Source organism: Bos mutus, chromosome 10, assembly GCF_027580195.1.
Source record: "Bos mutus isolate GX-2022 chromosome 10, NWIPB_WYAK_1.1, whole genome shotgun sequence".
In the NCBI taxonomy this organism is placed as follows: Eukaryota; Metazoa; Chordata; class Mammalia; order Artiodactyla; family Bovidae; genus Bos; species Bos mutus.
Genome location: NC_091626.1, coordinates 20,438,522 through 20,451,151, shown reverse-complemented (window position 1 = coordinate 20,451,151; position 12,630 = coordinate 20,438,522). Strand labels below are relative to the sequence as shown.

At 49.0% G+C, this 12,630-nt stretch overlaps 1 protein-coding gene across 7 annotated transcripts; it reads left to right on the top strand.

Moving 5' to 3' along the window:
• Positions 1 to 4,219: 4,219 nt before the first annotated feature.
• On the top strand, positions 4,220 to 12,132 carry DCAF11 (DDB1 and CUL4 associated factor 11). Of its 7 annotated transcripts, none has more exons than XM_070377443.1 (16): positions 4,220 to 4,546; positions 4,837 to 4,901; positions 5,190 to 5,369; positions 6,248 to 6,375; positions 6,608 to 6,735; positions 7,010 to 7,074; positions 7,387 to 7,487; positions 7,722 to 7,868; positions 8,034 to 8,088; positions 8,446 to 8,514; positions 8,857 to 8,914; positions 9,013 to 9,198; positions 9,560 to 9,713; positions 10,126 to 10,278; positions 11,089 to 11,195; positions 11,286 to 12,132. In XM_070377443.1, exons 3-16 carry the CDS (start codon positions 5,215 to 5,217, stop codon positions 11,418 to 11,420), a joined length of 1,641 nt encoding a protein of 546 aa, XP_070233544.1. In that variant the 5' UTR covers positions 4,220 to 4,546; positions 4,837 to 4,901; positions 5,190 to 5,214; the 3' UTR covers positions 11,421 to 12,132. The 7 variants fall into 7 exon arrangements, with proteins under 7 accessions (XP_070233544.1, XP_070233545.1, XP_070233543.1 ...); XM_070377444.1 differs by having other exon boundaries at positions 4,221 to 4,546; positions 5,003 to 5,346; XM_070377440.1 differs by having other exon boundaries at positions 4,222 to 4,546; positions 5,003 to 5,369.
• The last annotated feature ends 498 nt before the right edge of the window (positions 12,133 to 12,630 follow it).

The window sequence follows — 12,630 nt, the reverse complement described above, 5'->3', positions numbered from 1 at the left end:
TTAGGGATTTCAGAAAAGCTCTCCTCAAACTCTGTCATAATCTTTGGAATTCCCTTACAAAGGGACACTCCTTTTATTTTGTTTTCATTACCCTGAGGCACAGTTTATACAGGTACAGCAAGATAACTGCTTGATTCTTTTCCTTAATTTACCATCTTCAATATAATGTTTTGGGGACTTTTCTGGTGGTCCAGTGAGTGGTTAAGACTCTGAGCTCCCAATGCAGCAGTCCCAGTTCCTGGTCAAGGAACTAGATCCCACAGGCCACAACCAAAGACCCCATGGTCCGCAACTAGAACCTGGCACAAATAAATGTTTTAGTTATTTAAAAAAATAATGATTTGGTTTCATATCATCCTTCAAACAGATGACCAGGTTGGTTTTTTATTTGTGACCAATTAGTTACACACACACACACACCCATTATGAACCCAAGGATTTAAACATACTTAACGTTTATTAAGTTATCCTTATAATGCTCAAATTATCCCATCTTTGGCCATAGGCTTGGCTCCTGAGTCCTTTTGACTTTACCCTGATAATGTTTACTGGCTTCTTTTCTATCTGGTATGGTAAGTTCCATGCTTTCCTTGTATATCTCCTACCCTAGACCCGGCACTAGAGGTAAAGAACCCACCTGCCAGTGCAGGACACATAAGAGACACAGGTTTGATCCCTGGGTTGGGAAGATTCCCTAGAGGAAGACATGGCAACCCACTCCAGTATTCTTGCCTGCAGAAGCCCACGGACAGAGGAGGCTGGCAGACTACATTTCATAAGGTCGCAAAGAGTCAGACAGGACTGAGCACGCACACATGCACCCTAGACCTACCCCGAGCTCTGGTTTCCTTCATGGAAAATGGTATTTTAAGATTTAGGTGAAAAAAAAAAAAATTTAGGTGGTAGGAGTGTTTATTGCTACTAGATTGTTTCTAGATCTTTTCAGTGGATAGGGATAGGAAAATAAAACACCTCTTGAGTTCAAACTGATAGTTCCTATTCAAATTCAGAGCTAAAGGGTTTTTAACTTCCATATCACATTTGTACCTCCTACCCACCACACAAAAAATTCTGGTTCCCAAGGACACCAAAGTATTAGAAATCCCGTAATTACTCAATTGCTTTATAGTCAACACACTTTTAAGTCCTGGGTAAACCAGCATACTTCCCCCTTTCCTTCTACATTGAGTGTGCTATAAGAAGAGAATGTATAAACACACGTCATCCATCACTTCAAAAGACAAAAGGTTCCTTTGTGTTGCCCACGTGTTCCTTTGTAGCTGGACATGTGTTCCAGGAGCTCTGTGCCTTCACCAGGCTGGGACTGGGGAGAGGGAGGACAAAGGTAGCCAGAGAAAAATTTGCTTTCCTTCTCTCCTCTCAAGCCCAGTCCGCCCCCTGGTGGACATGCTAATGAGCAGGAAATGTCCAAAGCAGGTCAGACAGGAAGTCAACTAGCTGACATTTACAGAGCAATCACTAGAACCAGTCCTAAAATGGGTGCTAACTAAAAAATCTCTCTGTTGCTTTAAGTGTAGGTGGGGAGAATGGAGATTGCCTAACCGACAAATTGCGTTACAATTTGTCACCAAGCAACGTGCCAAATTTCAAATTCATGAGAGGAAGGGCCAATAAAGTTTATCAAAATGACTTAATTAAAATTATTTTTTAAAGAAACAGCATTTTCTTTCAATGAAACACACAGTACATCCTAACATATAAATGCTCATATGCATTTTTAAATTATTGTCACAAGTGATATAATCGAGTTCATAGGCTTAAAAATCTTTTACATACAAAAGTCAATCGATGCATCAAGAGAAGAAATCTTACACTCTTCAGCATTTGATGTCAAGACTCATTTTGGCCATAAAACCTCAGATTTTTCTTTTTAACATTTACTGTGACTTTAAAATGTCTTATTCAATAACACACAAGTTCCATCTTTCAAAGATTTGAGTATAGATTTTGTTCGGCTTTAAACTGCATTTGTAAATTAAAACAGATTTGTAAGCTAAGGAGGAAAAGAGGAAAGAGGTCATTTTTAAATGAGTTAAGAAGATGAGTTTAACAGAAGTTTTTGTTTTCTGTGGACCTCAAGTGGTTGAACTGTGTTAACCATAATGATTTGTTCATACTGTATCTTTGTCATATTAGTTCATGCAAGACTTTCTCTACTATTTGTCTAATAATAAGCCTGGGTATTTTTATACTTTTTAAATGCAGAATTTAAACATATTGTTTTTGCATCCACCACATGTCACCAGAAGAACTACCACCTTTTTGAAACCTAAAAATGTAACTTGCACAATTTCCCACAACATAATAATAGAAGACTACATCATTTTAATGGCTACCTGGCATTTTTGTGTCTACCATATGAACCAATCCTATCCTGTAGCAGTGTGCTTGGATCTATATTGTTTCCAGTGTTTTACTACAATCCATAATTGCTCTCCTGAACATAAACATTTATGCTAAACTTGGCGTATAGACTAGGACTAGCTTCCTAGAAGTGACACTATTGGGTCATGAGAAAGGGAGTCTGATTGGTAGAGACAAAGTTTCCCCCAGACAAGAAATTCAGGGAAGGTGCAGAGAAGAGAAGTAAGTAAGGACTTTATGGCCATATTTGCTTGGCAGAAGTAACAAAAAAAATGACAAGAGGGGGACAGATCGCAGCACTTCTAAGAGTAAAAAAAGAGCCAAGCAGGCTTGGAAGTTTGTATTTGAAACACTAATGAACCAGTTGTAGGTTCTTAAGAACTAAAGGCTATTAAAGAAGAATACTTCCAGAGATCAACTAACCGGGAGAGGTGTGAAACAATGAAAATTTGATGTTGGGTGATGACTCTGAAAACCACAGGACTTGAATAACTGAATTTAAAGGGCAAAGAGAAGGGAAAGGTCATTTTGGAAAAGGATTCCAAATTTTCCAGGCTGGACAACCCAGAAACCACAGAATCCTAAGATTCTCTGATGGTGACTCAAGACGGTGAAGAAAGGATTGGCATTTCATGGACTGAGGAGCCTGGCAGGCTACAGTCCATGGGGTCACAGAGGGTAGTAACACTTTCGCTTATATTATTTTATAATTTATTTATAAATATATATATAATATTTACTGAGACAATAAACACTACAGGACAGATAGTAAGTAACCTGGCAATAGGAGATGGCTGACTGGCAGAACAGGCTACTTAATTAGTAGATCCCAGAGCAAGAGAAAATTGTGGGGCACTTACTCAAATTTTTTTTAAAACATTTCAAAGGGTGATAGCAGAATATTAAACCAAGTGTGGGCCCAAGAAGCCGGCCCTGGTGATCAGGTGATAAGCACCGATCTAGAGACCTAGAAACCAGGAGGCAACGCCCAAAGGACTAACCACACCTTCGCCCTCCCAGGGAGAATGAGCCCAGGGAAACTAAGGGTCCCCACTCCCCTACCTGCCCCGAGGCGGCACTGGGAGGGGGACAGATGACAACACTTCTAAGAGAGTGCTGTCTGGGGTTGCTGAGGTGCACCTCGGACCCCAGATCTACGCGCCCGGCACGGACAATCAACAGTCCCCCCACAGACACACATACCCAACCCCAGCAAGGGCAAGGATCCCAAAATACACAAGTCGCGGCCTTGGACTTAGCCGAGTTACTCATAAACCCGGAGGACCGGGGTAGGAGGCGCCGCGCGCCAGGACCGGCCTGGAGAGGCACCCGAAGGACAGAAGGTCTAAGGAAAGTCCGCAAATCCCAGAGGGCCCAGGGGGCGGCTGAGGGGAACAGACAAAAAGTAAAGGCCAAAGGAGACCCGCGTCTGTGTTAGGGAACGTCAGCAAAGACCGACAGGGGTCACCTAAAAGTTGCCAAAGCTGCTAACAGGAGGTCTAGAAACGGCAAACCCTACAAGAACAAGGCTTCCGGAAGCTAAGTCCGGAAGGGAGGGTGTGAGGGCCTATGACGTGAACACGTCCCAAAGGCGCCGGGCACCTCTTAGGGCAGGGACGGCAGTAGCTGCAGTCGAAGAAAAGAGAAAGGCTAGAGCAGAAAGGGGAAAAGAGAAGGAAAGAGTAGGTCCTTAGAGGTCGTCTGAAAAGTGTGAAGCCAAACTAACCCAAGGGACCGACAGCAAATTGTATCCCTTGCTAAGACACCTCACGGAAGCACGCCAACGTCTTTTGTAAGCCCCGCCCCTCGCCCATCTAGTCTAGTTCCGTGGTCTCATATTCAGGAAGCAGCCGGTTCCCTACATACTCCTCCCACGAGGAGCGGTCGCCCCTACTGGGTCCCGCGCTTTCTCCTCCCCTCAAACCCCTCGCGCACTTTCTCCCGCCCGTCTGTCAATCACCGCGCTCAGCTGTCCAGTAAGCTGGCCAAGAGGGCTGGGCCGTCAGGGCTGTCGCGTGACGTCCGTAATCCGCCGGTCGCGGAGCGGGGAGATGCGTGACGAAGGCGGCGCGTGACGGAGAAGCGGTTAGCCGACGCTGCGGCGGCAGTCCGTGTAAACAAGGCCTCGCGCCGCTGCTGGTCCTGCGACTGCTTCTCGCTGGTGGGTGGTCTCGCGCGTGGCGGTAACCGCAAGCTCTGTGGGAGGTGCTTCTCGGCTTCCTCCCTGCCTGCCCCCGCTTAGCGTACACACCCCCGGAACACCACGTGGGCGTGAGGCAAAGGGGGGGGGGTGTTAGGCCGAATTTTAACCTCATTGGTTGTTGCTGCCACCGGCTTTCGCAAGGGAGTGCTCTAATTGGCCGGCAAGGGGGGCGTCGAGGGGGTCTCTGAGTTCTAAAGCTTCTGATTGGCTAGATGGGTAAGCTAATGAGGCGCCTTTCCTTCCGCGAGGTGTTTTGATTGGTTCGCCAGAGAGGTTACCTGGGAATCCACCCCCACCCCAGGGACTTTGATAGGTGAGTTTGAGGTGGAAAACTGAGAAATTCCTGTTCAAAGGATTTTCACTAGTGAGCTAGGGTCAAGCCCTAGGTTTCACTCTGCTTATTTTGCTTCACAGGATTGGGAAAGGTTTGTGTTCCCGAAGCCTTGGGAGTTGTTACAGGCTGAGGAGAAGGGATCTCAATACCTAGGAAGGGTCGCCCTCCTAGAGATAGCTACTATCGATCTCAGGAAACTCTGGTGTTTCTAGAGCAGGCTTTGCTTTCACCAAACCCAAGGAGGTGACAGGAGGAGTCCCCATACAGGACTTAAGGATGCTGTGACCAGAAGATGGGATCACGGAATAGTAGCAGCGCAGGAACTGGGTCTGGAGACCCCTCCGAGGGCTTGCCCCGAAGAGGGGCTGGCCTGCGTAGGAGTGAGGAGGAGGAAGAGGAGGATGAAGATGTGGATCTGGCCCAGGTACTGGCCTATCTCCTACGCAGGTAACTTACCCCTTGGTGTGTCCCCACCAGGCGCCACCACAGTCCCTTGATACCAGCTGCTGTCGGGGAAGTTACAGAGAACAGGGAATGGGATCAGCCCAGGACAGCTGTTCTGTTTGAGCAGAACAGCCTTCTCTGCTGGACACTGGCAGCACCCGCCTAGGCAGGGTCAACAGGATGATTTGCTTTTGTGTTGAGGGGACTATTCAAGGGAGTCTAGCTATGACTACATACATGTAACCTATTTTCCAAGTAAAAGAAAAAAAGAGGGAGGTGGGAAGGAAGTGCTATGAGGGGTGAAGAAAAGAGTTGGGGATGTGGGTGTTGAATTTAAGTGAAGTCATTGACACATAATATGAGGCCATTTGGATTTACTTGAAAAACAAGTTTAAATTAACCTAACTCTAATCCTGTTCCTGAAGAAAGAATGCTTTGAGGGAAGTGACTACCAGCAATTGACTGGAAAGGGGGTGCAACTGGCTTTGGTTCTTAGCTATGGCTCCTTGAGGGAGAAGACAGGCTTGAGAATCCCTTCAGAAAACCATGTCCTATGCTAGACTCCTTGGGCAGAGAGACTCAGAAGGAAATGCTCTCAGAATTTCTAACTCTCTGGAAAGTCAACTTAGTAGATCAGTCAACATCCATGCAATGCTGGGGTTTTCTACTCCTCTTGTAAGAGTGAAAATTAGCCTCCTGGTGTGTCTTATAGGAGACAAAATAACAGCCATGGTCTAGTCAGCCTCAAACCTCAATATGGGAACAGTACAGGGGTTTGAGGACAAGGTGGTCTATGAACTACATAACCATTGACTCTGAATTTGGTTGGTCTGGGGAAGGGATCCTCCCCTTTATCATGGGGGGTGGGGCTCTCTCCACAGAGGCCAAGTGAGGTTGGTGCAGGGAGGAGGTGCAGCAAATTTGCAGCTCATCCAGGCCCTCTCGGACTCCGAGGAAGAGCATGACAGTGCCTGGGATGGTCGTCTTGGAGATCGATACAATCCACCGGGTAAGAGGAAAGGCAGACAGAGACCCTAATATCAAAGGATTTCCACTACAAAAGTTTTTAAAAAATTAATTTCGGCAAAAATTGAAAGAAAAAGATGAGATAATTCAGGGAATGAGGGAGTCTTTGCAGCCCCAGTATATTCAGCCATATTGAGAAGGCTGAGCACAGCCTTGCTAACTGTCTGCTGGGGCTGGAAAAGACCTAGGATGAAACTTCTCTTTGGTGCTCACAGTGGATGCAACCCCTGACACCCGAGAGCTGGAATGCAGTGAGATCAAGACACAAGTGGAATTGGCCACGGGGCGGCTGGGGCTTAGGCGGGCAGCCCGGGAGCTCAGCTTTCCTCAAATGCTGCACCAGGTAGGCCTCTCCTCATCCAGCCAGTCTAGCCGCAGGACTATCAGTGCAGCCAGAAGCCACAATCCCAGAGAAAAGGGAAGTAAACTTTCCAAGGAAGCCTCAAGTGCTGGGGCTGGAGAGCTCTCAACCAGCCTGAGTGGTCATTTGGTGGGACATATTACTATGTGCTGGGTTCGTTCCTGTAGCAAGAGCAATATTTTTGGAGGAGGGGGCTTGGTGTGGCTGAGGTGGCCCTCTGTTTCCGCTAGCAATATTCCCCAATCCCTTCCTTTAGAGAGAACGGGGCCTCTGCCACCAGGGAAGCTTCTCCCTTGGAGAACGGTCTCGAGTGATGTCTCAGTGAGTATGGGGCTTGGTGGAGAGATTCCAAGGGCCAGATAAGTCTAAACTTTCTTAAACTTTGAAAGGATGAGTGTTAAAGGATTCTCAGGGATATTAAAGTTAGGTTATGTGGGGTTGAGGCTTTGAGGATGAGCAAAGGGGAAAAGTATAGCAAGTGAGAGGATGATAGAATGAATCAAAGACAAAGGCTTATACCCAAAGCTGGGAATAATGCCCCTGTATTCACATCCAGCTCTGTTAGGATGCTGCTAACTGGGACAGGAACCATCCTGAGCTCCTCTTACCCTCACTTTCTTTCTGCTTCCCCAGCTTCTTGCCCAATGATCTGGGCTTCACTGATACCTACTCTCAGAAGGCTTTCTGTGGCATCTACAGCAAAGATGGTCAAATCTTCATGTCTGCCTGTCAAGGTACCATACCCTAGTCCTACCAACTGCCTTAGAATAAGAGATGTTCCTCTGACTGATGCTAGAAAGCCCCATCCAGGGAGCTCAGACCCTGGCTTAAGGATGCTTAGCTAGAACACATGTTTTGTCCCATGATCAAGGGAACATTCCACAGATCAGTGGTGAGTGAGAGAGGTCTGATCTAGGGAGGATTCCAGGAGGCTGTTTTCTAATTCTGCCTGATCGCCACTCACACAGACCAGACAATCCGACTATATGACTGCCGGTATGGCCGCTTTCGTAAATTCAAGAGCATCAAAGCCCGGGATGTCGGCTGGAGCGTCTTGGATGTGGCCTTCACCCCTGATGGGAATCATTTCCTTTACTCCAGCTGGTCTGATTACAGTGAGTGTGCCCCAGACCTCCATCTCCTCCGTGCCATGACTCCATGCCTTTTCCTGGACAAATTACTCCCTGGGTCCAACTTCCTTCCCATTTGTTCTGTCTCTTCCTGGCTCTACCCTCCTTAACTCAGCCCTGAAAGATTCTTGTTTCTCTTGCTTCTCTTAGTTCATATCTGCAACATCTACGGGGAGGGAGACACACACACTGCCCTGGATCTAAGGTACTGGCTTCCCTTCCTGGTCAGACTCATCAGAAACTACTCAAGAAAGGCTCTCTAGGAGCACACCACTTGAACTGGAATTCCTGCTTAGAGGGGAAAGTACACTGCTTGCAAGTTTCTCTGTGTGGACTTCTGGGAGAGAACCACCCAGCCTGTCAGCCAGAGGACCAGGAACAAATAGATGGCTGCAGGATTCTTCTTGGTTCCTCACTGAGGTGCCCCACATTCTGGCATGTGTGCTGGCGGGATTTCTTTTCCCCTCAGCAGTGTGCCTCACGGCCCCTGTCACATTCTGTGTGGATTAATCAGGGCTGAAGGGAAGTTCACTTAATGCAACTCCTCCTCGTCTCTTTTCAGGCCAGATGAACGTCGCTTCGCTGTGTTCTCCATCGCTGTCTCCTCAGATGGACGAGAAGTGCTAGGAGGGTGAGTGTTTGTGGGGATGCCTCCAGAACTTAATGAGATAGAAATTCTCCCAGAAACGGGCTCTACCATTACAGAGACTACAGCAGATACCCGTATCCAGGCAGCTGTGGAGAACAACCAGGGCTTGTCCAGGGCCAAGATTTACGAGTGGCTTCACTTCTCAAGCACCATTTCTCCAGCACGAGATGGGAGGTCACAGCTAACTCTTCTCCCACCTCCTGTATAAGAAGACACAAGGGCTTGCCCCTTAGCGGGACTTCGAGACACAGTGTCTCCAGAGCACACGTAGCATGGGTCCTCTCGGTCCTGGCTCCAAAGCCCTCTTTATCCCCTCCCCTTCAGGGCCAATGATGGCTGCCTGTACGTCTTTGATCGAGAACAGAACCGGCGGACCCTTCAGGTATTGCTGCCAAGATTTCAAGCCTCTGCCTCCCAGTCCTTGGCTTGTTGGAAGACCTAGAAAGAGGTTGTAAACATCCTGGCCTCTTTCTCCCCTAGATTGAGTCCCATGAGGATGATGTGAACGCGGTGGCCTTTGCTGACGTCAGCTCCCAAATCCTGTTCTCCGGGGGTGACGATGCCATCTGCAAAGTGTGGGATCGACGCACCATGAGGGAAGATGACCCCAAGCCTGTGGGCGCGCTCGCTGGGCATCAGGACGGCATCACTTTCATTGACAGTAAGGTGGGTGCAAAGGCAGGACTGCACAGCCAGGCGACTGAGTTGTGGTATCAAAGCAAACAGGTGTGGCAACTCGCCAAGCTCCTCCTTTAGCCACGGTTTGCAAGATCGGCACCACTCCACAAGGAGCAGGGCTTTCTGTACAAGAAGAGTAGAAGACAATCTGATCCAAGGTAGAACAGGAGCCAGCCAGTGTGCTGGACAAAGAAGGGGAAACCTAGCCAGGGTGTGTGGCTCGTGGTAGGAGACCAATGGTGAGGCCCACCTGGGTGAAGAAAGAGGCGAGCAAAGAGCAGCCTGCGTTCATACCCCTCAACTGAGAGAGGGGGGCTCTGATCCTCCTTATCCATCCTGGGATTCACAGGGTGATGCCCGATATCTCATCTCCAACTCCAAAGACCAGACCATCAAGCTCTGGGATATCCGACGTTTTTCTAGCCGGGAAGGCATGGAAGCCTCTCGCCAGGCTGCCACACAGCAAAACTGGGACTACCGCTGGCAGCAGGTGCCCAAAAAAGGTGAGAGCAGTAGAACCTGAGACCTGGAGAGTGAAGAGTCAGGAGTGGTAGTTAAAATATTTAACCTGTGGTAAGGCCCAGCATGGGCATGGTGGATGAAGCTGGGACCCCTCTCCTGACTCCCCCTTGCCAGGCATTAACTCTTTGTTTGCTGAACTAAGGGAAAGTCAGGGGTTACCAATGTGGGAACTGGGGATCACTCACTCCAAGCCAATGGATACCAAAGTACTGCAGCATCTTGACAATCAGCAGAGCCATACTGGCGTATATCAGCTGACTGTTTGGTGGGAAAAGAGACACCAGTTGGGGATTGGAAAGATGACTGTCTGTGAGCATCAGTGTTTGTTGAGGACAGGTGATACAGGAGAATCCAGACTCCCTAACCCCGGGTTTGCCCTGCATCCCTCCCCAGCCTGGCGGAAGTTGAAGCTCCCAGGGGACAGCTCCTTGATGACCTACCGGGGCCACGGGGTGCTGCACACCCTCATCCGTTGCCGATTCTCCCCCACTCACAGCACCGGCCAGCAGTTCATCTACAGTGGCTGCTCCACTGGCAAAGTGGTCGGTAAGGACTGTGTCAGACCATGGAGTCTCAGGAAGGGCAGGAATGTTCCCCTGGCATTCTACCTGTAACCACCAGTGAGCACCTTAAGAAATCCAGTGAGAACTATAATGAAATTTCATTTAGCCTGAAGCGGGGCGGCTTAAACAGAGAAAGAGAAAACATTCTATTCATTAGCATTTTAAATTAAGAAAGGAACACAGAATTCTAGTCAGTAAATATACTAGATCACCAAAAATATACACGGTTCTGTTTTTTAATCAGTCAGGGAAGAGATTACAGATGAAAGGTAGGAGGGAACAGAGACAGAAAGAAAGACACAAAAAGCAGCAAGTCGTAAAGGATGCACAGCCACTGAAGCAGGAGGAATGCATGAAAAGGAACACAGACACAGATGGATGGAGCTGAAGATAGACCTAGGGAGGTGCTGAGATGAAGGCCCATCCAGGGAGAGAGGAAGGTGCACCCGAGTCCAGAAGAGGAGCAGCAGGTTCACAAGTCTATGGAGACAAGCCCGTGTTCACCTTTGTGGTGTCTCCCGTATCTTGTGAGCTTTCAAAAAAATTGCTGCTTTAAAGCCACATTTCATTTTCTTAACTGTTGACCCTGTAACAGTTAGCTAAGGGCCAGAGATACCCAAGCTCTGCTAGATCATACTCTCAACCTGAGGTAGGGAAAAGAAACTAACAGCATCCCTAGATGTGGGCTTTGTTCCTCTGGGAAGGTGGGAGGTTGCCTGAGAGGCAGGGAGAGATGAGGGATGGCTGGAAGGTCTTCTGGCTGCCCTTCTCCACTCTGGCCTTCCCCGGACAGTGTACGACCTCCTCAGTGGCCACATCGTGAAGAAGCTGACCACCCACAAGGCCTGTGTGCGTGACGTCAGCTGGCACCCCTTTGAGGAGAAGATTGTCAGCAGTTCGGTGAGGATGCTAGAGTGAGGGTGGCCAGTGTGTGTCCGGGACCAGGTGAGGGCAGCGTCCCCTGATTACTTGCCACCTTCTACCCTGCAGTGGGACGGGAATCTGCGTCTGTGGCAGTACCGCCAGGCTGAGTACTTCCAGGATGACATGCCAGAGTCGGAGGAGCACCCCAGCACCCCTGCCCCAGTGTCCCACCCCTCTACAGCCTTTTCCTCACCCCAGTAGATCTGACCTCCAGGCCCAGTCATGGGTGAGCCTCTTCACCAGCTCTCCACCTTCTCCTCCCTTTCTCCCCTATGGGGGAATCTTTGGGGACTCACTGGCACTGGCTGGGGAGAAACAGAAGCCCAGGCTTTGGGCCCCTAGCTGACCCCTGGGAGATCCTCCCCTTGGGGTAGTGTGGTCCTCTCACATGCTCACACCCAATCATCTTGGACCTCTGTCTCGGGCCGGGGTCTGGCAGGACTGCCATTATCTGATCAGCAGGAGAACTGTCCTGAGTGTTTTTAATCATGTTTGGATGTTAAGTGTTAGCTCCTAGAGTAGATGCCTGGGGCCAGGTCTGAACTGTGCCATCAGCAAGGCCCATTGCCCAGGCCTTCACATTGAGGATTAGACTGGTCAGTCAGAGGGCCAGGAGTGCTGGCCTTTGTTCCAGAGGTCCTAATGGCTAGAGCTCTAGCCCCTCAGGGAGAGGGGGATGGATAAGCACCCTCCCATGGCGGGAATTATGTCTTCTCTCTCATGCATCTGGGTCTTTGGGGTGGGCAGGCTATGGTGTGAGAGGCTCTGTGTGGCCCCACACAGGGCAGGTCCTCCCCCTCCCAGAATGTTCCATCATGCCAGAGGCCAGCAGCTTCAAGGAGGGATGCTGAAGTAGGACTCCTTTGTCCTATCACTGGCTTTGGCTCCCTCAATAAACTCTGTGGGAACCTGGCTCAGCATCCGCTTGTCTCTCTCTTTATCCTATTGCAGATCTTTTATCCTCTCACTTTAAGAAAATGGTTTCAGCAAAGCTTTCAGATATATTCCTCTGTTAGAGAAATCACTGCTTTGATGCCCGAAGATGAAGGGGAATACCAAAATCATTTGTTAACTGAGCTTTGCAACAGGGCATCCCTCACCGACCTCAGAAACTTCTCAGCAAATGGAAATTGAGATAATAGGAAGGAAACACGTTTTAGATGAGAACCCAGAACACCCACATCAGCTCTGCCCTGGAGCTGGTCCAGTCTATGGAAAGAAGTAGCCCAGAGCCAGAGATCACCTGCTGAGCACTGACGGCAGGCCCCATCTGGGCACTTCACACTCAGGACCTCACCCATTCTCACAGCACCCTTTTTTCCAGGTGAGGAAATGGAGGCAGGCAGAGGTCAGCCACCATGCCTCAGGGGAGACCATGGTGTGGACAATAGGGGAGCAGCTTGGCCTGACC

Bases quoted from the DNA above. Each gene is read 5' to 3' on its own strand.
- DCAF11 (XM_070377443.1), top strand. From the start codon at position 5,215: ATGGGATCACGGAATAGTAGCAGCGCAGGAACTGGGTCTGGAGACCCC. The intron at 8,915-9,012 runs GTATTGCTGCCA...TTTCTCCCCTAG, and splicing joins AGAACCGGCGGACCCTTCAG to ATTGAGTCCCATGAGGATGA. The intron at 9,714-10,125 runs GTGAGAGCAGTA...ATCCCTCCCCAG, and splicing joins GCAGCAGGTGCCCAAAAAAG to CCTGGCGGAAGTTGAAGCTC.